This window comes from Neurospora tetraspora, assembly GCF_033439725.1.
Source record: "Neurospora tetraspora strain CBS 560.94 chromosome Unknown B0H65scaffold_5, whole genome shotgun sequence".
In the NCBI taxonomy this organism is placed as follows: Eukaryota; Fungi; Ascomycota; class Sordariomycetes; order Sordariales; family Sordariaceae; genus Neurospora; species Neurospora tetraspora.
The window spans coordinates 2,694,381-2,716,540 of NW_026944387.1; the positions used below are offsets into that span (position 1 = coordinate 2,694,381).

Below are 22,160 nucleotides of genomic sequence, written 5' to 3' on the forward strand. Positions count from 1 at the left end.
ACGATGGTATGTAGCAAGCAGGCTGATTGATTGATGCAAAAGGGCCAACGCTTTTTGCGATGGATGGACGCTGACGTTGTCGACGAGAACGCGCAGTCACTGGCAACGAAATGGATGCGGCAGGGTGGATGGATTTCTGTAGGTGGCAGTAGGTGGTAGATGGAAGCTAGAGGGACTCTTGAGCGCCCGGAGGTGGTGAGGCTGTGCTGCTCTTGGTGACTGGTGTGTGGTCGGCCCCCCGCTTTGGGAATCTCACGCTGTCAGGTTGTCACGGAAGGCGGACTGCAAAGGCCAAGCAATCCAAGAAGCCAAGGTTGGGCGGCTGTGGCTAATACTATACTCTGTACAGGCAAAATCGGCAAGGTAGGTCTGATAGGTAACCACTTCAGTGGATCAACCAGTAGGTAGACTCGGATGTCTAGGTTCGTTTGGTAAGGGTAGTGGTGTTTAGGTTTATTGCCGTCGTTTTCGTCGCGGTGAAGAAGCTAGAAGTGGCGGGTGGGCGGTTGGACCAACAGACGAACCTATCACCCGCAGGCCGGACGCAGTGCAGCGCAGCGACGTAAGACTTTCACTTAGATCTGACGAACCAAACTAGCAACCGACGGATGATAGAACCCAGCCAAAGGATGGGAGAAAAAACGAGGAACCTGAACGTCTTGCGATGTTGCAAAAGTGGCAAGAAATTGACAGTCGAAGTTGGAGCAGCAGCCGTTGGTGAAGCGACTGGGGGGTGAGAAGAACTGAAACAATGGTTCAACAGCGTTAACAGAATGCATGGCTAGTCTGACGTATCTTGTATGAAGAGTCTAACTTTCTAGTTAGTAACCCAAGTACCTCATTCACGAGTGGCCACTTCGATTCCAGACCAGGATCCGTCTCAGGCTCTCAGCAGAAGCCTGCAAGGAGCCAGAACTGAAGCGGAAGGTGCGCACAGTGCGGGGCTCTTTCTTCTCTTGGTCGTTCGAGTTCCAGGGGCCGCATTGCTTGGCACAGCATCCAGATCTCGAGATCAACATCAACATCACCATTATTAGCACGAAGAGCAACCTTGCATGAATTACATAGTCCCGTGTCTTTATGAGTTGATGCCCTCGAGACCTTGAAGATACCTATCCCATGGATCTCGGTTCAGTAATCGATAAACTGAATGCCTTTCCATGACCAGGAAAGGTCCTCCACCAAACGCCCCAAGCTCCGAGGTCCCTCAGTGGTGTACGCCAAGATGTGGTGGAAGCAGCCTGTTCCTAACCATTCCAATATCCCCAACGATCCGAGATGATCATGATCTTGAGCATATCTACCATATCAACTCACTATCATGAAACTCCGACCTCAAATTCAACAGTGAGTTCAACAGTACAGTGCATCCCATAACCACAATGCACCGTGCCTGTGCAAAAAGGCGTTCGCTGGCGCATCCCGTTAGGCCGTTACCCCCGTTGCCGCCGGCCGAGACGCTGCTGTTCCAACAATAGCCCATCACTGACATAAACGTTGGGTCATCTCCATGTCTGATGCCACTGCGGGGCTTTACTGCATCTAGGGATTTTCAATGGAAGTCTCTTTTCATGTGTGTGCTCTCGACGGGAGTTTTTGACGCCATTCATAGTGATTGGTCACAGAAGAACGCCTTTCGTTCGACATCTTGGAATGTAATGCGCATCCGCGTATAAGTAGGTCTTCTACGCTACTATGCCTCATGAGGAGCATTGAGTTGGGCATAGCTCTCCGATGTGTACAAGGTACCGATGTTGGATCTGAAATAGAACGGAAAAAATCCTATGGGTGACAATGACCAGCGAGGGTTATGGAGTCGGACTGTGTTTAGGTTAAAGCTTGCCACTCTATAAAGTTGAAGAGTCCCATGATTCCATGAAAACAGTTCGGATTTAACCACGAGCCGGTGTCGGTCTCATCGCAGCAAAATGTATCTTGCGCAGGTGTTCACTGGGTAGTCATTGGCACGCCCTTTATATCTTCAACTCAACCTCGGTGGGAAATGTTGACATGTAGGTTCGCGGCAAAGCGGCGGCACATGGCATTTGGCGATCCGGGGACATTGCCTTTTTTAGTGTCAGGACAACAATGGCGGTGTGGATGAAGTAGCATTGTTCACTATATTGGGCACAAGTTCGCAAAGTTGTAGTGATAGCTTCAATTATCGCCAAAGCTAGTCATTTTGTGATGATGGCTAGCGGTAGTAGGCAGCCCCTATTAAGCAACTTCGCTGATGATTCCGACTGAGCAAGCAGTCCATCTGACATTCCTCCTCCTCCTCCACCTTTCTTGCGAATTACCTATTGGGAGCGAAAGAGTCATATAGGCTCATAGCCATAGCAAATGTCGAACTGAAAAAGTAGGCGGCGCTTATGCCAAATATCAAATACAAAAATTGAACATGAGATGAAAAACGACGAAGAAAAAAAAAGAGCATTTGGAATTGGCCTTGTCCTTCTTTTTACCCTCCCACCCATTGACGCCTTGCCGATACGCGCAGCCAAAATGAAAACTTTGAAAATCCCATTGCTCCCATGGTGCAAAAACAGGCCAAGACAACCAACCCTTCCCTTCCTCCACCATTCAAGTGTCCTCCTCCTCTTCCCTGCTGATATATCCTAATCTTACAGCCATTAGAAGGAAAAAAACGTTCCCATGGATCCTGCGCAACACGTACACCGGTTGCCTGATAGTGGTGCTCAGATGAGATCGAGCCCATCTTCACAATTCCAGGTAGTGTCTGCGCATGTCAGGGAGGGCCGCATACGGCTCTGATTGTCCTGATGAATGCGGGATCCTGTGCCGTATGTCAAACCACCACCAAACGACTAGTAAGGAGCGTAGCCTCCTCGGCCGCGTCCACGATAGCCGCCACGGTAGCCTCCCCTGGGAGGGAAACCACCGCCCCGTCCACCGAAATAGCCGCCGCGACCGCCTCCGCGGAAGGAACCTCGGCCGCCCCGACCGCCGCGCGACATGCCGGGAATATTCGTGCGCTTGGGAACGACCTTAATGTTGCGACCCTTGAAGACACTCTCGTTGAGGACAAGGGCTTGTGCGACTAGGCTGGGCTCGGTAAACTCGACGTAAGCGTAGCTATGTGATTTAAGGCACAGTCAGTTTATGAGCTTTAGATGAGTTGAGTGGGAAGCAAGGGAAAATGCGCACCCCTTGGGTTGACCGGTAAACTTGTCAAGGAGGATCGTGACTCGGTTGATAGACCCGCAGCTCTGGAAATGCGCCTGGATCTCCTCGGGCGAAGCTGAATAGTCGACGTTTCCGACAAAGATGCTCCGGCTATCAATGTCCTCCTTGTTCTCGGTGAGCTCGTGATGCTGCTGGTCCAGGGTAGCTTGCATCTCGCGGAGTTTGGCGGCCTCCTCTTCCATCTCGGCGACACGGCGCTTCATGGCCGAGATCTCCTCCTGTTCACGGTTACTTGGTGTTAGCGCCTGCACTCCGCGTGGAAGCAAACACGGTTGATCGTATCTCTGGGTCTTAATCGAAGCTGTCGCACCTCATCATCGTTGACATCGTCCCCCGCGTTCTGCTGCTCCTGCTGCTGCTGCTCCTCCTGTTGCTCCTGAGGGGCCTCCTGGGGCTTCTCCTCCTCTTGCACCACGGACGACATGTTGCTGGTCTGCTTGATTGGAGAGCTGCTTGTCGCGGTTGTGTCGCGTGTATCAATGTCAGGTCTTGGTTGCGTGATGGAACTGAAGTTGACAGGTTAGTGAGAGAAACCTGAATGGGCGGGATCGAAAAGTGGTGGTTTGGGTCAGACTGGCGCAACGGGCTGTAGGAGCGAGGCCAAGGTGGTCAGGTCGTTGGTCACCGATGCAATGGTGGAGGAAAAGGAATACAAAAGTGGGGAGGGGTCCGCTCCCGTGGACCTTCGAAAAGACGGGACCTGGGCTGGAGCAAGGGATGAGGGGACTGGACACGGGGCCAGGAACCTTGAAGCCCAACTTAACTTACTTTCAGTTGAAACGGACAGCACCGCCTTTTTGGAGAGCCTTGGGAACCTTGTTGCGAGAAAGAATGTGTTTGTTGCGTGGTGGGATGGGGCTGATGATGGGACAATCGACTGAAAGAAGGGCCCTGGTCGACGCGAAGAAAGTGCTTTGGCCTTCTGCAGCTGTTCCGTCACGTCTTCTCCATGTGCTTTGATGGGGGAAATGGAATCGGGGGTCCTCCAAAGCTCCAAAACCTGGGGCTGACGCCGGGAGGGGGTGGCGTGAGTGTAGTGATAAGCACGCTTGGCTCCTAATCGACAGGGAGCACGTGCCACCCTGTTCGCTGGGAGGAACTTCCACTTGCACTGCGCAAGAACTCATGAAAGGTTTCACGCACAAATATGACGGTCCTCAACAACTATCTGTATCAGAGACAGGTATTCTGACCAGTTGCTTTTCCAAAACTTACTTACTATCACTTAACTCAAACAGTCGCGTATACCGCCCCTTCATCGTTGCTTGTATTTGATCGTTTGATAACCAGTTCAGCAAGATCTGACACTCCGAAGACCATCGCAATGACATACAGAGGATCAAAATTCGTATATCACTCTTTTTCGACATCTTCGAACCCACGTTGAAGCCCTCCATAACCATCACTACCTTGCCTCCATGAGGTGCAACACTTGTCAGGCTGGTTGATGAGGACCTGACGTGGAACTCGGTTAAGCCAGTTATGTCTTCACTGAGCGCCGGTCGCCTGGTTGAAATTGCTACACCAGGTCAAGATTGCGTCGACCCTTGCCGAGGCCAACAACGTCAGAATATGCCTCGGACGAGGACAGCATCAGGTGCGGGAAGGTTGACCGAATATTTGTCTCCTACCACTCACTCGCATATTGATGGGAGCAACATACCTTACCAACTTCACATGTGGGGGCGTCTCGTGGCAACAGCGCGCGCAGCAGGAACCACGATACCAGTTAGGATAGGCATTGTCCTCTCTGCCTAGCTCACGCCATTCAGTACCGCATCATCTTCAGCCTCGGGACGCCTGTGGCAAAAATGGCCGGCGCTATTTTATTCAGAGAGAGAACATTTGATGCGACGGGGTTGACTGCAGCTAGTGCGGCTGGAAATTAGGACCAGCAAGTTCAAACTCCCCTCGGGTACATAAGGTTGGGATTCGGAAGGTTCAAGCAGGTCCTTTCCGTGGTCAAGCGGTAGTTGGGCTAGGAAAACATTGCCCGGTGCGTGGTGCTGGTGGTACAGTTTTCATAGGCGGCAGCTGGTCAATTTGAACTCTGGCCTCGGCGGTTGAGCTTTTTGCCCCTTCCTTTTTTTTTTCCAACCTTCCCTCCGGCAAATTGACATGCAGGATCAAGCTCGTCTGTTGCCCGTTGAATTGCGATTAACTCCCAACGATGAATATCAGATTTCGGTCTTTTTGCATGCGTGCGCCTCGGAAGGTTGACAGCTGTCGCCAAAGCAACTTGACTCCACATGATAAGAAGATGATGGCTGAGTTCACTCCTCCTTACGTCTCATCTTCTCCTTCAAGATCTGGTTCGGCGATTCTTGATATCAAGAGAGCCTTCGGACGGTGCAAATTTATCTGGGGATCCTACCGAGGACGCTTTCTCACAGAGCATCTCCTTCAAGATTACTTCCAGTCCCTCGAGTATGGTATTTCATATGGTAAGGACGTCAGTAATGGGTCATGAACGACGAACGATGTGCGAGTCTGAACAATGGCTGTGGCCCATCTGGCTTTCAAGATTAAAAGGGGTGTTGTTTGGATCATGGACGTTAAAAAGGTAGCCGAACAGACATATTTGGCTCTTATAATCCCCACAGCCAGGCCTTCTGTCAACCAAGATCGGAAACCATTCCAAATCGGGTATGGTGTAGCGGTAACATCGTTGACTCTCACTTCTCAGGAGTGACTGCTCTCTCAACAGCCCCGGGTTCGACTCCCGGTATCCGAGTCACAACTTCTTTTTTGAACTTTTTGCAATTGCTGTCAAGCTCATCCCTCAGAGCATCCACAGTGATTCTCGCCTTTTTGCCGTGGACGTGGAATTTGGATTTTACCAAGGGAAGTTGAAACTTGCCGCTTCAACACCACACTCCCTCCTGTAGTCCTGTTTTTCGCCCTGCTTTGAGTATCATGATTTTACAGTCTAGCCCAGCTTATAGACTTCTCCTTCGCCGTTCAGTGTTTCCCACTCGATTTCTTTCACCTCTGTCACCGTTGATAGTTGTCATCTTCATGCTATCTTGTCAATCATCAGTGAACCCAGCCAGCTTCAATTTCGATCTGAAGCCCCAGCTGTGTTAGTCCGGAACCTGATCCGCAGTAGGTAACAAAAGCAAGCAGGGTAATTACCTGAAGAGATGGTGGTATGAGCCGTCGGGATGCCACACAAACCATCTGTCCCTCCTAGGTACGTAGAGGACTGTTGGAGGATAATGTGTTTCTATGGCGACGCTTGTCAACAAACACCCCTTTTTGACGCGTGGGTGCTAGCCTTGGCACAATGCAACCTTGTCTGATGAAGCCAAGATCAAGGCCGAACTTACGTTTCAACTGGGTAGAGTCACTTCATGCGTGTAAAACTCTGTATTTTGTAACCATATGGCTATAGATCGACATGTCGTGTGAAGGCTGAGCATAATTTTGGTCTTTCGACTTCCAGCCCGAAAACATCTTCTATCCAGAACGGATGCCAGGCACTGTTAGTTTTGTTCCTGCTTGTTCGCTGTCCCTCAACCGCTGTTGCTTCCACTTTGGTAGCAGCGCTACCCCGCAACGCCAACCCCACTGTCCATGTAGGTCTCGCCGCGCGTCCCACTGCATCATTGTTCAGGCTCCAATGGGGTCCATCTAACACCGACCTGACACCTTGGAAGCTCCCCCTTGTTACGAGCTCCCAGCTGGGTTCATAGCCCCCTATAATAAACAAACACCAACTCGCCGATCACTTACCTTCGCGCCCCCAAGCTATATACGAAGCAACAACCAGAAGAGTCAAACAAGACAAGATGCCCATCGAAATCGACAAGATCTTGGCCTCCGCGCCCGCCACGACCCGTGGTCAGGCCACCCAGCTCTCTTGCGATCCCAAGGGCGAGCGCATAGTCTACGCTGTAAGTCGCTTCACCGCCAGCAACACCATCACAAGCTAAGGTACACTCGAGCTTACCAAGACAACCTTGAAACCCCCCAGTCCGGCAAATCCATCTTCGTTCGCACCATCGACGAGCCATCCAAGTCCCTCCAGTATACTGGCCACACGACCACCACTACCGTTGCCCGCTTCTCGCCATCAGGCTTCTGGGTCGCTTCGGGTGATGTTTCCGGCAAGGTGCGCGTCTGGGACGCCGTCGGCGCCGAGAACACCAAGGGCGAATACTCGATCATTTCTGGTCGCATAAACGATATTGCCTGGGACGGCGACTCGCAGCGCGTGATTGCCGTCGGCGATGGCCGCGAGCGATTTGGCCACGCTTTCACTGCTGACAGCGGCAACAGCGTTGGTGAGGTTACGGGCCACAGCAAGGTTGTCAATGCCGTCAGCATAAGGCAACAGCGGCCGCTGCGTGCGGCCACGGTGTCAGACGATGGATCTATGTGTTTCCTCCACGGCGCACCCTTCAAGTTCGCCGATAAGGCTTCGGAGCACAAGGGGTTCGTTACCGGCACGGCGTTCAGCCCAGACGGTACAACTTTGGTTACGGTCGGTGCCGACAGAAAGATCCAGCTCTATGATGGAAAGACGGGCGCGCCCACCAAGACGATTGGCGAGGGTGTCCACACCGGCGGTATCTATGGCATCAGTTGGGCTTCGGACTCGAAGCGGTTCGTCACCTCCAGCGCCGACCAGACCGTTCGCGTATGGGATGCCGAGTCGGGCGAGAACACAGAGTCCTGGCGGTTCGGCCCTGAGGGCAGCATCAGCATCCCCGACCAGCAAGTTGGCGTGGTCTGGCCGCACGGCCGCACCGACGGGCTTATCATCAGCCTCAACCTCAACGGCGACCTCAATTACCTGGTCCCCGGCAACCCCAAGCCCATCCGTGTTGTGCAGGGCCACAACAAGAACATCACCGCCCTTGGCGCCAGTCCCGACGGCAAGGCTCTTCTGACCGGCAGCTTCGAGGGCCGCGTCCTGAGCTGGGACCTAGCCGCGGGCACCGGCACCGTTGTCGACGGCCAGTCGCACTCCAACCAAGTGACCCAGTTCGCCCCCTCCCCCTCGGGCGGCACCATCTACAGCGTCGGCTGGGACGACACTCTCCGCTCCGTCGACGTGTCCGCCAACACCTTCACCGGCTCATCCACCCAGCTCTCGGCCCAGCCCAAGGGCGTCGCCACCACCAGCGACGGCAAGTTCGTCGTCGTGGCTGCCCACACCGGCATCCAAGTCTACCAGGAGGGCTCCGACTTCATCTCCGAGCTCCCCACCACCTTCACCCCCACCGCCATCGCCACCTCCCCCTCGGACGCCTCCGTCATTGCTCTCGGCGGCGACGGCAACACGGTCCGCATCCACTCGCTCTCCAGCTCCGACGGCACCCTCTCCTCGCAGCCCGTCGCCGTCCTGACCAACTCCTCCGCCCAAATCTCCACCCTGTCCTTCTCCCGCGACGGCAAGTTTCTGGCGGCCGGCAACTCGACCGGCAAGATCGTTGTGTACCGCACCGGCGGCTCTGGTTCGTGGGAGGTGGAAACCGACCGGTGGTCGGCCCACACGGCGCGCGTGCTGAGCATCGCATGGAACGAGGCCGGCACGCACGCCGTCAGCGGCGGGCTAGACACGAACGTCTGCGTCTGGAGCTTGGCGAAGCCGGGGAGCAGGACGAGCGCGCCGAACGCGCATAAGGACGGCGTGAATGGGGTGGCGTGGACGGAGGAGGGCACGGTGGTTAGCACGGGTGTGGATGGGGCGGTTAAGGTTTGGAAGGTTTCGGGCTTGCCATGATTTAACGAGGCGCTGGCGCTGGTATGGGGACTAATTGGCTGGAGATAGAGGGTGGTAGGGGTAATGGAGGGCGCTTGGAAGGCGACCGGGAAATATACTTGAACCTTCAACACCAACGTATAGTCATGACTAATGAATTTAAGCAGGCGAGCAAGTTCAGTAGCAATAAATTATTGAATTCTAGTTACATAGTGTTACTAACTACACTATGTAGTCCCATGGCGATTAGAAAATTGGGTTCTCTATGAAAGGCGAGCACCTCAAGCTCACGGCACCCTATGATGCAGATGCAGTATGGGCTTGATAGTGTCAACTACAAGCAAAGAAAAGCACATACGACCATAGATGGTAGAAAACTCGGGATCCCGTCCGCTCTCCCATAGATAAGCTACCAATCGCCTGACTAGTAGTTGGGTCGGTGACGACCAGCGAATCCCAGGTGTTGTATGTTTTTTTTTAGATTTTTCATTAGGCCTTTTCACATCCTTCTCTCATTTTGACGAATCTGTACTTCCTTTTTGTTTCGTTTTGGGGTTTTTTTTTCTTTCGCAGATCAATGACGCTCAGTTGTTGAGAGTGTGAGAGAAGGCTTTTTGTGTCCATGTGCATGGTATTGTAGACAGCCCGGCTATGCGGTGTTTCCTCGTCGAGAACAACGACGGACATTGACAATGAACTTGATCGCTGTTTATGGTATAGGTACCAGAGGAAGAAATAAGAGGGTTTTTGCAATGAACCAACCCAGCGGGCAGTCAAGAAGAAAATGAAAAGAAAGGACAGCATCCAAAACAAAACGCCAACCCATGATTTGGTTACCAAACCCTTTCGAGCTTTCCCTATTCCGTTATCCTGGAAACATTCCCGATGATTAAATCAAAAACCAAAACTTTTATGGACCTTTGCTCCCCCCTACTGTTTGACGAGAATGTGCGGTATGCACTCCTTCTTCTCCGCCTGCATACTTTCTTCTGTCTCTTTGTCTCTCTGTCTCGCACTCGCCCAACTTAAACTTTCCGCACATTGGCGCCAATCCTCTTCCCACAAAACCATGTCCAACGAGCGGAAAAGAAAAGGAAAACATGACTCCTCCACTGAAGGCACCCAAACTAGATATCACTAGCGCCATATACGCATGACCACACATTATATACCAACCCCCTCTCTCAATGAATGTCTTGTTTGTTCTAGACAGCAGTTCTGTTTTTTTGATCATACAGCCAGTTGGTTATGGCTGCGATAGTAACACGGGAGAAACTGTATTGTCGGTTAGTTTCGTGTACCGGATCTTGCGGGGAAGAATTTCGGACGCTTGGTAGTGGAGCTTCAAGAAGAGAAGTGGGCTAGGGCAGGATGTGAAGAATACAGAGGGAAGGAGCAAACCGGGGACTAAAAAGTGAAACAGGGGAAGTCCCGGACCGATACGGAGGGAAAGTGAATTGGGATGGAAAGAACAAGGGAGAAAAGGGTGAAAAAAGAAAAGGTCAGACACCACTTACATTGATCATTATAATCATGGGTATATCAAACACATCCCGCTTGATGGTCCACGTATAGCTGCACTCTAGCTTACCGTCTCGTTCCAGTTTCGAGATGCCGTGTTCTCCGTCGATCTTGGCGACCCTGCTGCTCAGAATACTATTGCTGGCAACATTCACGCCCGTCGATCGTTCTCTCTCCGTCTTTCCAGCTGGGCTGCTATCTGGCCCTCCGTTGACAACGGTGCCGTTACTGCTACCGCTGCCCCCCGAAGTTGTGGGAGCAGAAGTAGCAACCGCAGCCGCGGCGTCCATGTTCTCTTGCGTGCGGTATTTGAGAAGTCGGCATTTTCTCACCACCGTACTTCGACTGTTTGTAAACGCTAGCTGAGCGTAATCTTCGTAAAACTGCGTTACGCTCGCTTCATCCATGAGCTCCGCAAGGAATACGGGTTGTGGTTGTTCTTTCTGTTGCTGTTGCTGACCGTCGGCGTTCGTACCCTGTTCTGGATTCAAAGGTTTTAGCCTGGGTGTTGTTCCCACAATGCCTCCTCTGCCTCCTTTGCTGCTGACGGAAAGGGTATCCGAGTTAGTGCCACCCATATTCGCGTTGAGGTTCAGCGTCTTCCCAAGAAGCACCTCCTTTGTCCACCCTGTTAGCGCCGTGAACTCCTTGTTGACGGCGGCTATTTCGCCGGTTCGACGGCAAGCGATGGCCGGGCTTGGCGATTGGTGCATGAACTCCTCATGCTCGAAAAGGGCACGCTGGAAGCTTTTCTCCATGAAGATGAGGTCGGCCCTGTTGAGCGTTTTCATACATGACATGAAAGACGGGCGAATGCTGGCTAGTGACCTTACGATGCTGATCGTGCTCGCGCCCGAAAATCGGTTCTGAAGTAGACTGATGAGCTTGTGGAAACTAGCCACATATTGGAATGGCTCCTTGACTGCCTCGTAGATAGATGATGGATCTCGCTGCCTCTTACCCAGAACTGACTGTGGCCCGAACTTCCCCAAGGCCGGCGTCTTTGGTTTCTGCGCCCGTGACTGCTGGGAGCCCGGCTGGTTCCCTCCAGCACCAGGAACCCCCGTGTAGTTGGCGGTAGTGGGAGACTCGAAACCAAATCCTGTCGGTTGCGGACTGTTGTTCTCGGTACTAGGGCTTTGCAGACTCGTGGGACCAGCGGGGATAGCATAGGCATGCGGTAGACCATGTTGCAGGTTTCCTTGGGAGTACAAGCCATTGGTATGGGCATCCAGAGTCAGGAAGTCGCCCATCAAACCAGTGTTATTGTCATAAACCTTTTCGAACTGGTTCAGACCGTTTCCAAAGACTCCAGAGGGGTTGAATCCGACATCACCAGTGCTCTGCTGCGATATGGACGGATCCCGCGGAGGAGTCTCAGCAGCGCCCGAAGACATGTGGCCCAGCATACCAAACTCCATGGCGCCGTAGTGACTCCCGAAGTTGAGTCCCTCCAAATTGAAGTTAAAAATGGCAGGATTGCTCGGGTCAAAGAGCGCTGGAGGGAAGCTATTCATAGGGCTGGAAACCGAATTGACCCCAATAGAACCGAGCTGTGGGTTGCCAGAGGCCTGGAAAGTTGGCGATACAGGAGATTGCTGGGGAAAGGGCAAGTTCTCCGGTATTGATCCTAGTTGTGTTGCTGCAGACGAGAAGACCGGATACTGGGTCGACTGCGAGTAGAAGGTACCAACAGAAGATCCAGCATCCGACCCATCGTTAGAAGGATGCCGATGGCCATTCCGGACGGATACAGCGGCAGCAGGATTGTAGTTGGGTCCAAGTACGGGGCGTAAGGCTTCCGGGGGAGCATCGTGGAGATACTTTGCCTTTTTCCGGACACCGTCCTGGCAAGCTTCAGCCAATCCACGTTTAATGCACCGCTGGCATGGTCGTTCGTCACCTGAATTAAGATCAGCATCAGCATAATTGTCGGTTTTTTTTTTTTTTCGTGACAGGAGAAGGGGGACAGAATATTGAGGTGATGGTAGTTTCCTTTGGTGTACTCGTTCTAGGGCAAGGAAGGCTAACTTGGGGAAACAGTGGACTATAGTGAGCAAAAATAAAACTTACCGCAGGTCAAATGGGCTCTCTGACACGCATAGCAGGCTCTCCGGGCTTTTTTCCTCCTGGGCCGCAGGGGATCCTTGGGGTCGTACTTCTTCTTCTGGTCACCGTTGGTCTCGACACCTTCGGAAGCAGTGGATCGTTCGGCCATCTTTTCGTCGTCGTCCTTGGTAGTAGCCTCGGTTTCGTCGTACTCGTTGTCGCTCTCAGACACAGCACCCGAGACCTCTGCCTCGGCGGGTCCAACGTCGTCCGGCATCGTGCCTTAGCTCTATATATACAGACAGGGTCTTGGAGCCAGGACAGAGAGTGGTGGCAGGGGAATGCAGAATGTGATAGGAGACCCCCAAACCAGCCAACTAGGTTGCGAGACGAGACAGGGCAGGCAGATAGGAAGGCAATCTGGCAGGCAAGGACGGGGAAGCTCTGAAGCAGGTAGGGACCAGGCTAGCAGAGACGTATCAGGTCCGATATGGGGGTCAGAGGGTGGGGACAAGCTTCAAAGACCCAAAGCCCTCCTGCAGCAATCCCACGGTGGTGGCACCTTTGCTGGGGAGGTTGATTGGCGCAGTCTGGGGCGCTTGGTCTACCAGGATGGAGCGCCTGACGAGCTGATGATCTGGCGGGAGGTGATGTACGTGTGGCGAAATCAATGGCGCCTCTAATTAAAGCAAGGTAGTAGTGAAGATGGTGATGAGCGGCAGTGGTGGACGGCGGCGAGGCGGGGGATGGTGAAGCACAATGCGTGCGAGACCAGATATGGCATCCAAAGCTCTTGTCTCTTTGATACTGTGCCGGGACTGTGGGCTTCCGCAATATAGTCTGGGACGTGTTGACGATGGACTCGTCGACAAATGACTGCTCTCCAGCTGACGAGGCCTGATACACAATGACCAGCACGCCGTCTCGTATTATCACTGGACTTGCTGTCCGCTCCAGCAGAACGGCCAATGGGCTCTGGGCCGGCTCTACAGAGGCGTTTCTCTGTGCAACGGGCTGGGCGAGTTGGCCAAGTACCTCGTCAACTATACACGGTGGAGTGTCTCGCAGGAGTGTCTCCTTCTTCCTCCCCACACTAGTCCCCTCTCGTCCTCCTGGTGGCAGTCACGCGGCAGCGGATAAAGCACCCTTCCTTCTGACGGGGCGGTTGTGGTTCCCTTGGAGGTTGAGGAGCAGAAGTTGCTATGGCGATGGTGAGACAAGGGTAGTCGACTGTATCCCACTGCAGCTACCCGTTCTTTATGCTTGTATGCACTTGGCGCCGCCTAACAGCAGCCCTCTCAATGACGGTTCGTGAGAGAGAAGATGCGTGTAAGTGGTAGCCAATCCAAGGGAAGATGGGTCTCGACGTGAATCGGGGCTAACCTAGAACTGCTTCCAGGGCCCTCCAGACTCCAACGTGGTGGCGTATAAGCGTCTGTACGTGGGTGCGAAGTACTTGGTATGTGTGTTATGTCGGTAGTTTCCAGGGCAAGATGTATGGTGTCGGCTCCGAAGCTCCTGGTTGTCCGTTTCTTGTCGGTTTCCCTTGAGAATTCGCACTTTGCAGACCAAATCCAACCTAGCCCCAGCAATTACAGTGTCGACACGGGTATGGTGATGTGGCGCGTCTAATTTCTCGATATCCGCCCGGTAATTTTCCTACTAAGGATTTGCGCGTGGCACTCCCTTGTCCACCTCGTGGTCGACCGTGGGCGGACCGTTGACGGCTTAGATTTCAGCACTTGAAGTCTAGCGAGTACCTCTAGCTTGGAAAGGCGGGAGAAGCAGTGCGCTGAGCTAGGGATTGGTGGTGTGGTATGGGCGGGCGGTAAAAAAAGAAGTAAGTTTGCGAACGGGCGACAAGTGGTGTTGTTCGAAGAGGTGGTGACGGAAACAACAACGGCTCCTGCGACGAGTGTGGTGTCGAGGAGGGCTCGGTGTGGCGGGGTGTCCCTGATGTCTCTGATGTCTTTGATGTCTCTGGCGCCAATGACAGGACAAATGGCGGCTAGTCTCAGTTGTCGTTGTCGAAGAAGTAATATGCGTCCGTGAAGATACTAGAGGTAGACGTAGAGGTAGTGGTGGTATTGTGCTGGTGCCATTCCCGAGACTATGTTTTGACATGGCACTGGGGGTGTGGTTTGTGGCGTTGCGGTTGTCTGGGAAGTGAGGTCGAGGATATCCGGTATGAAGATCCAATGAGGTTTGCCGAGTTTTGCAGCGCTCAAGGTTGTTGGACGACGACGATGACTGCGACTGCGATTGCGACTTGCGACTGCGACGGACAAGGGGGGAGGGGGGTCACAACCAGCGCGCGCGGCCAGCCTTGAAGGAGGGGCGCAGTCAAGGAAGTCAACTGTCAGGCCCTCTGGCTTGCTGCTCCCAGTTGCTGCTGCGGGGTTTTGCTGGGCAAGAAGCAAAAACCGAGGCCCTTTCTTGTGCCGCCAACGAGTGTGGACGGAGCAAGGGGAAGGGGCGATCAGCAATCGATGTCGAACTTCCCTTGGTTCCCTTTGAATTGGCGGGCAGGAACGCGGGCCACGGGAGATGTGGAAGTGTCAAAGAAAGAGAAGTTGCTCGCGTGCAAGTGTCGGTGGGCTCGGTACATCCAAACGGCTGGGCTTGTAGCCGGTACTTGGCTGGACGAGAAACTGCTCCCCCCATCCGGGTACTCGGTACTCGAAACAACACCCGACCCGAGTCATTCACACCTTTGCACCATTTGCATGTGGATGTTAACCTAGAGACGGGTGGTCCGTGCTTTTCCAAATCAAACTAAGTCGTCTGGTCGTCAAGGTTCTTCTCCAGGCTCCACAGTGACAGTCTCCTTCCCACTGTCCCCCTGGCCCCATGCTGCCTGCCTGCATTGGGCTGAAGATGATTGTGCAGTGCAGGCGTCCATCAGTGATCCGCACCTCTGCTCAGGCACCGTCACTTTTCGGATTCCACTTTGGCATCCCAGATCTCACAACAGTGGAAGGTACAAATCTCAGACAGCATCCGTGGACTGTGAACTGTGGTACTTGCCATTTTTTCGGTTCCTGTTGATACCCGTACAATCTTTCAGTCCAGACTCCAGTCGTCCTTGGGTCCACTCGCTAGCATATTTTTCTATTTTTTTTTTCATGATGATGACGCTGCCAATGTTGCAATGTCACTGCACCAAAGGAACCGCGCGGGCCACAAAGTGGAATCTTTTCTCCTGGTCAGGTCCCCTCCTCCCGTCTCCCGAATCCCGACTTCCGTCTGTCCAGTTGCTGGCCCATCCCGTCCAGCGCTTGGCCAAAGGTTTCCGTTATCTTATCAGATTACAACTACTTGTAAGGAACACAAACTGAATTTAAACAACCTGGAAAACACCACAGCGCAACGGTGAACGGAGCATTGCCCCAATCTGGTCTCCTTCAACCTGGCTTCCAGCTCGACACTCCCTTGGAATCGTTCGAGATCAACTCATTCTCCTTGAGGCTATCGATACCGCAATCTCAACAACGGCCACGATGGCGGTTGGCGGCGCATCTTGTTAGTGACAGGACGGAAGGACGGGATGCATCCATGGGCCGTCTTGTGGGCAGATGCTTCAGTTGAGCCGGGAACGGCCAGGGCCCTAGACGGTGGCGATTGACGAACCACGATTGTCCATGGCCATGTGGCGCCCCGAGATCAGCTGGCATGATCCGCCTTGATCGGCTCCAGGATTCATCAGACTCCATGCATCGTCAGGAACAAGCAACGAAACTCCAACAGTCTTATTCCACTCACGTCAGTCTAGACAATGTCATTGAGGCTGAACGTACAACACTCCCTGCCAACATTCGCTGCTCGATACTACACAGTACGCATGCCTATACGGTCTATACGACCTGAAAGCTAAAGGTGTGTTTTGGAAAACACCACCACCATCACCACCACCAGCACCACCACTACCACCAAACCTCGGACACTTACACAATTACGAGATGTCAGCAACAAACAACACTCTCTAGCCTTGCCTCTACCTTAAAATCACACCGCTTCATAACACCAGGCCTGAAATCTGGAGCGTTACGAGATATTCCTTGTTATAAACACGGCATCTCCCGTTATCATATGGTACAACTGCCACTTCCAACATGGCCTTATAACTCCCTCCAGTCGCCTCAGACCTTGTTTACCTCACCGACTTCATCTCGCCTCGCCCAGCATGAACTGGGAGTTATTTCCATAGGCCAACCCTAGCAATCTGTCGAACCTGAGACGCACCATTCAGCAGTGTTCCGGCGGCTCGCGCGGATTGCGTCAACCCGTTCAACAAGACTAGTCCTTGTCCGGTGGACTTTGCGGTGTCCGAGACAATATCTTCACTCTTATCCACAATCAGCCTAGCCGTGGCGCCTGTTGTGCGGTCCAAAATCGCTGATCGGTGTGGAGGTTGGTTGGAACTGAGGTCCACCGTGCCTCCTTTAGTCTTCCTACATGCCTGGGTAACCCACCTGGTGTTGCTTCTGGTCTTGATGCCGCCATAGCAACACCATTCAAGTATCTACCTGCCTCTCTTACACTCCAAACGCTTGCCCCTGGTCTAGCAGGCATCCTGTCGTCTTCCGTACGCGCACCACATGAATCTAGGATGACAGGGCTGTAGTTATCACGACTGGTTGACCGATGCTTGCTCACCCCTTGGGATTTTATGCAATGGGAACCCTCGATGAGACGAACTAAAACCGCCATGTAACACTATTTACACTTCGTCTTGCTCATGGTGGACTCCCACTTGCATTGACTAGCCAGTGACAACCTCCAGTTCACAACACAACTGCTAGTTCCCACACTCGAGCGTGACGACAGCCGCCTGGGCAGGCCATCACCGCAGTCGTCACTACAGGGTGAACAAGGCCAATGACAGGACAGCAAAGGAAATATGTGGCCGAGACACAAGCCTAGGGTGAAGTCACTATACCAAGTACGTCGATCTACTGGGGATGACCATGAAAAATACCATTGCTTATGGGCATCATACTGGCACTATACACGGGTTTCCGGACCGCAAGTCAAAAGGACACATCCTGATAAACACAGCCCCTCGTCATCCAGTCTTTTGGCTTTCACTCGAGATGGGACATTATCATTGCCTTGATGGTGGGTGGTCACGTTGTTGAAGGGTGCATCAGCGGATGAAAACGCCCGGCATATCTACTACCCGAAGCATCGTCCTGCAGATTGTACAGAGCGCCTACGACACAGCTTCAAGCCCCCCTCTCGGCAATCGCCGTCTACGACATGCCCTTCAATATCTTCAACTGACTCTGTAGGCATGCGGGCCGTAAGGGGTACCTACATGACCCCCTTCACCGTCCATGGCAGACCGATGTTGGGCATCAATGCAACCTCAGATCTTCGGCCTCGGTCCCGGTCACCTCAGCCGTGGCCATGGTGAAGCCGCCGTACACCTTGGTCATGCTCTTGCGAGTCTGTTGTCAGAATCTGCCGAGTGGCTACAATCATCCCACTACACAAGCACCTCCCGGTCCCCCACTCCATACCTCAAACAGACACGTATTCAGTAGGTCATGGACGGCGAGACTGGAACAGATGACCCCATATTTACAACAAAAACAAGTTAGGGAGACGATCATTACGCATTCATAGATATCAGATCATGATGCCACCCTCCTTCTTCCAAGTGGGAAGATGATCTGTCTTGCTGGTTGAGATCGAAAATTAAAACATGATCTGGCCATGGCCGGAATCGCCTCGTTGCAATTCTATCATGATTTAGTCGAGTCATTGACAACACTCCAAAGGGTCGTGGGCACGCAGCATGCAGTTTTCCCAGGCAACAGCCCTGATCCATTATCGCCTTTTGCTTTTCTATCGTCTTTGCCATTCCACCTTGGCATCATTTCACCGTCTATCTCATTACCATTACCATTCCTATTCTATGCCAATGTCTCAGACGACATGCAGATTATGCTTGTAATCTGCTTTGCTGCGTTGTTGTGGTGCTCTAAATGCCAACCATTCACTGCCTTAGACAGCGACACATGGCACTCCTTGCTTATTTCCTCCTGTTTGTTGCAATTATAACTTGTCTTAGTGCGGGAGGGACGGAAGGTCCCATATGTCGGTCAATGGTGTCTCTGAAAAAAGAAGAAAAAGGAGAAACATCTCCGGTGAGAGTTTATCCAGCCACTCGCAACTCTCAAAGCCTATGCGTTTTTCTCCCCACTCATCTTACGAGCGGGCTGCAAATCTGCTTTTGGCCCGTATCCTCTTGCCAAACACGAAGAAGATGTACGGGAAAGGCATCATCCCCAGGGTTAGGAAGGCGAGGAGGGCCGTGGCCCACTGGAAGCCCAGCTTATCGTACATTTGAATTCCAAACAATGGGAAGGCAGCTGTATTCAGGTGTCAAAAAGTCAGCACAAAAGCCCATGTCGAGAAACAAAGCACAAGACACAAGGTGTCATGGCGGTTTGAACCCGGAAAATCCAGCTGAAAGGAAGAGCGGCAGATGCATGTCCTGGGCGCTGCTGGGCCGGTGTCACCAAGACACACACCGACACCCCCAACGCTGCATAAACGACACATACACCGGGGTCCATGTTAACTTAAGACTTACCTGCAAACGAACATCGCACAAGAGCATTTGTGGCTAAGGCACTCGCTGCGTATCGCGGGTATGCGTCAACCTGTATACGAAACGCCTTCTTGTCAGCACTGCTACTTTCTCCAATCTTTGCTTTCGCTTTATGTCCAATCCGATGCCTCCAATGACTCTCCATATCTCTGCGTGTATGGTGTGCGTACACGGCAGGATAGTTGTCGTTTTGTACTCCCCACCCCTTCTTTTTATTCTCCTTCCCTTAACTGACACTCACACAACCCTTCCTCACCTTGGCCATTCAAGTGAGCAAGGAGAGGTCAGGCATGAGGTCACGGGAGGGGAAAGTCAAAATGAGAGGCAAAGTATCAACCCCATTCAGTAATGATCACAACATCATGTTTTGATATGACATGACATGATGGATGATGCTGACATTCTTCCTCATTTTGATATTTCCCCCACACAAGAGGCGTTTCTTGGGTTCGGGCCTGTTTTTGGGGTTGGGAAAGGGAGCGTAACCGCACTTACCAAGAACGTGAAGATGCCGGTGAAGGCGAACGACATGCTATATGCAAGACAAGTCAGGACCGGTTAGCGACATCATGGAACCTTGCAGACGCGAGTTAAACAACAACCGGGGCGGGAGGGAAAAAGAAAGGAGCCAAGTGGAAAATGGAGAAAAGAGAGAAGAGCGCAAGCCTTAAACCAGGTCCTGGAAGAGACGAGGGCAAGAAGGTAGCCAGCCCCATTTCCCTTTTTCAGCATCAACTTTGACCAAGCCATGACTAAGACCTTGGGCCTCGGAGAAAGACGGAGAGGCAGAGACAGAGAGACGGGGGAGAGAGCCAGAACACAGAACGCAGAGTCCGAGAAGTTCTCGGTCGGTTTCTGCGGCAATCGGTTCGGTAGCAGGACTACTACGCCGTCCACGTACTCCCCAACCACTTCTACCCCAGGCCATGAGCAAGCTTAGTCAGTGAACCTAGGGAAAGGAGGCTGAGGGTGGGTGTCAGTTGACGCACCATCCTACGCGCCATGTCTCTCGGACTTGCCCCCCACACCCTTCTTTGCCTTTCTCTTTCTCCACTGTCTCTCTCTCAAACACGCACGCAGGCGGAGAATCTTCTCCGCCTTTTGGGCAGAAACCGTGAAGCCAACTCTCTCTCACTGCACCTCAAACCCCTTTGATCCTGGACTTCACTCAGGGGCAAGAGCAATGATGATGGACGACGGGGTAAACCAAGCCAAACACAGCAAAATAGGAAACACAAGTATGTACTTACCCCAGACCAAAGATTGACGACCCAATGATAGGCACGATCCAATGCACCCACGGATACGTGCTAAACCCGAACATGAACAGACCGCCCGTGATGAGCGGGGCACCAACAATCACGGGCGGCAGCTGGTCCTCAGGCTCGCCCTTCATGATCCCAGTCTTCTTGAATCGCTTCTCGGCCAGGCCATTTCTAATGCGCGTCCAGACGGGAGTGATGAAGGCGGCCAGGACCATGGACACGCCGAGGCCTATGAAGGTGAGTCCGACCTGCCAGAGATTGAAGCCGTAGTTGGTGCGGAAGACGAGGGGGAATGCGCCGAAGAAAAGATACAAAACGCCCAGGAGAACCGCGGAGTAGAGATCCAACATGAGAATCATGGGCTCAAGCATGAGTAGCTGAAACGGTCGCAGGAGGGCGTTGCCAAGGGTGGAGGCGACGGACTTGGTGTTGCGCTCGATGGGGGCGTGGTAGCGGTTGTCGCCGGTGGTCTTCCGGAGGTTAGCGGCCTTGCGCTTTAGGAGGATGGGGTCTGTGTGGAGAAAAAGGGGATGGTCAGTAAGTATGTAAGTCAGGGGGTTTGTTTACTTTTTCCTTCTTTCAGTTTCTTTGTCTCGGCTACTTTCTCAGGGCCCGGTTTTCTTTTTCTGCTTCGTCATGCAGACCTTTATGTTCTCATCTCAACCGCAAAGCCAGAAATGTACCTCAGAAACGGTTTTCCGGGCCCTGGAAGTTTCGATAAATGCTTTAAAGGGAATGGAAAAGACGTACGATATGTTTCCGGCACCAGCACCACAACACAAGCCAGCAACACTCCGGCCCAAATGATCAAGAAATAATACGTCCACCTCCAGGTCGTGAAGGTGTTGATCAGTCCTCCCACCAACGGCCCCGTCGCCGGTCCAATAAACGGCGACAACGCAAAGATGGCCATGGGCAACTGGAACTTATCCCTAGTGAACAAATCACCCACCGTGCCACCCGACACGCTCAAAAAGGCAGCACCCGCCAGGCCCTGAAAGAACCTCGCAATAAGCATGGTCTGGATGTTCTTGGCCACCGCACTAGGGATCAACCAGATCAGAAATCCAACAAACGAGCAAATATAGATGGGCCTCCGGCCGTAGAACTCGGCCAACGGCGACCAGAACGGACCCAGCGCGATGCCCAGCACGAAGAACGAGAGCCCAAGCGTCGCTACTTCGCGACTGCAGTGGAACTCGGCGTTCATCTGCGTGTACGTGGACGTGTAGATGGCCGAGGCGTGCGTCACGGCGAAGGAGCCGATGCTCAGCACCGCGATGATGATCCACTTCCGCCAGGTCGGCATGCTCCGCGGGTTCAAAGGGTCCGAGTCGCCTCCTTCCCAGCCGACCTCGAAACGCTTCTCTTCGTCCACCGTCTCGCCGGCGCCTTGGCGGGCTGCTGCCTCTTGGTCAGCTTCTTCCTCCATCTCGGCTTCATCGTCTAGGTCGTCTACGCCGAAGCCGTTGTTGGAGCGAGAGCGCGAGATGTGGCTGAGGGTGGCACTGTTGTGACTTTGCCGGCTCATGGGTCGGGGTTGGTGCTGGGACTGCGATTTGCGGGTTGAGATGGGCGCGAAACCGATGTCGTCTTCTATTTGGGATGATGACGCGGAATCGAGGTCTTTCTCCTTCGCGTTTTGTGCTGTCGCGGAGTGGGCGACCTGAGGCGTGGTTGAACCGCTTGTTCCATGGCTACCGCTGAACTGACCCTTTTCGATATCTACGTCGTGAGTGGCATGGTGGTTTTCCACCTTTTCTAGTTCGTTCATCGTGTTTTGCTTCTT

At 53.1% G+C, this 22,160-nt stretch overlaps 5 protein-coding genes and 1 non-coding gene across 6 annotated transcripts; 3 read left to right on the plus strand and 3 right to left on the minus strand.

Moving 5' to 3' along the window:
* Window positions 1-2,725: 2,725 nt before the first annotated feature.
* Window positions 2,726-3,713, minus strand: B0H65DRAFT_234001 (uncharacterized protein). Its single transcript, XM_062822228.1, has 3 exons — window positions 3,518-3,713; window positions 3,169-3,425; window positions 2,726-3,096 (listed from the first exon to the last, which is right to left on the minus strand). The coding sequence occupies exons 1-3, from the start codon at window positions 3,629-3,631 to the stop codon at window positions 2,829-2,831; spliced, it is 639 nt and encodes a 212-aa protein (XP_062680714.1). The 5' UTR covers window positions 3,632-3,713; the 3' UTR covers window positions 2,726-2,828.
* Window positions 3,714-5,849: 2,136 nt separating this feature from the next.
* B0H65DRAFT_t297 lies at window positions 5,850-5,941 on the plus strand. Its single transcript has one exon. It is a non-coding gene; the product is annotated as a tRNA-Glu (tRNA).
* Window positions 5,942-6,536: 595 nt separating this feature from the next.
* B0H65DRAFT_234055 (tricorn protease domain 2-containing protein) lies at window positions 6,537-9,176 on the plus strand. Its single transcript, XM_062822229.1, has 3 exons — window positions 6,537-6,691; window positions 6,867-7,103; window positions 7,184-9,176. The coding sequence occupies exons 2-3, from the start codon at window positions 6,999-7,001 to the stop codon at window positions 8,936-8,938; spliced, it is 1,860 nt and encodes a 619-aa protein (XP_062680715.1). The 5' UTR covers window positions 6,537-6,691; window positions 6,867-6,998; the 3' UTR covers window positions 8,939-9,176.
* Window positions 9,177-10,256: 1,080 nt separating this feature from the next.
* B0H65DRAFT_234093 (transcription activator of gluconeogenesis) lies at window positions 10,257-13,079 on the minus strand. The gene is made up of 2 exons (XM_062822230.1): window positions 12,512-13,079; window positions 10,257-12,341 (listed from the first exon to the last, which is right to left on the minus strand). The coding sequence occupies exons 1-2, from the start codon at window positions 12,762-12,764 to the stop codon at window positions 10,420-10,422; spliced, it is 2,175 nt and encodes a 724-aa protein (XP_062680716.1). The 5' UTR covers window positions 12,765-13,079; the 3' UTR covers window positions 10,257-10,419.
* Window positions 13,080-18,296: 5,217 nt separating this feature from the next.
* On the plus strand, window positions 18,297-19,399 carry B0H65DRAFT_234149 (uncharacterized protein). The gene has a single exon (XM_062822231.1). It carries the CDS (start codon window positions 18,478-18,480, stop codon window positions 19,123-19,125), a length of 648 nt encoding a protein of 215 aa, XP_062680717.1. The 5' UTR covers window positions 18,297-18,477; the 3' UTR covers window positions 19,126-19,399.
* A 953-nt stretch (window positions 19,400-20,352) lies between these two features.
* Window positions 20,353-22,145, minus strand: B0H65DRAFT_428781 (major facilitator superfamily domain-containing protein; the record flags this gene model as incomplete). Its single annotated transcript, XM_062824784.1, has 3 exons — window positions 20,353-20,882; window positions 21,122-21,867; window positions 21,925-22,145. 3 exons carry the CDS (start codon window positions 22,143-22,145, stop codon window positions 20,353-20,355), a joined length of 1,497 nt encoding a protein of 498 aa, XP_062680718.1.
* Between the last annotated feature and the right edge of the window lie 15 nt (window positions 22,146-22,160).

Bases quoted from the DNA above. Each gene is read 5' to 3' on its own strand.
- B0H65DRAFT_234001 (XM_062822228.1), bottom strand. From the start codon at position 3,631: ATGTCGTCCGTGGTGCAAGAGGAGGAGAAGCCCCAGGAGGCCCCTCAG. The intron at 3,426-3,517 runs GTGCGACAGCTT...AACCGTGAACAG, and splicing joins ACGATGTCAACGATGATGAG to GAGGAGATCTCGGCCATGAA. The intron at 3,097-3,168 runs GTGCGCATTTTC...TAAATCACATAG, and splicing joins TTTACCGGTCAACCCAAGGG to CTACGCTTACGTCGAGTTTA.
- B0H65DRAFT_234055 (XM_062822229.1), top strand. From the start codon at position 6,999: ATGCCCATCGAAATCGACAAGATCTTGGCCTCCGCGCCCGCCACGACC. The intron at 7,104-7,183 runs GTAAGTCGCTTC...GAAACCCCCCAG, and splicing joins GCGAGCGCATAGTCTACGCT to TCCGGCAAATCCATCTTCGT.
- B0H65DRAFT_234093 (XM_062822230.1), bottom strand. From the start codon at position 12,764: ATGCCGGACGACGTTGGACCCGCCGAGGCAGAGGTCTCGGGTGCTGTG. The intron at 12,342-12,511 runs GTAAGTTTTATT...ATCTTAATTCAG, and splicing joins GAGAGCCCATTTGACCTGCG to GTGACGAACGACCATGCCAG.
- B0H65DRAFT_234149 (XM_062822231.1), top strand. From the start codon at position 18,478: ATGCCAACCATTCACTGCCTTAGACAGCGACACATGGCACTCCTTGCT.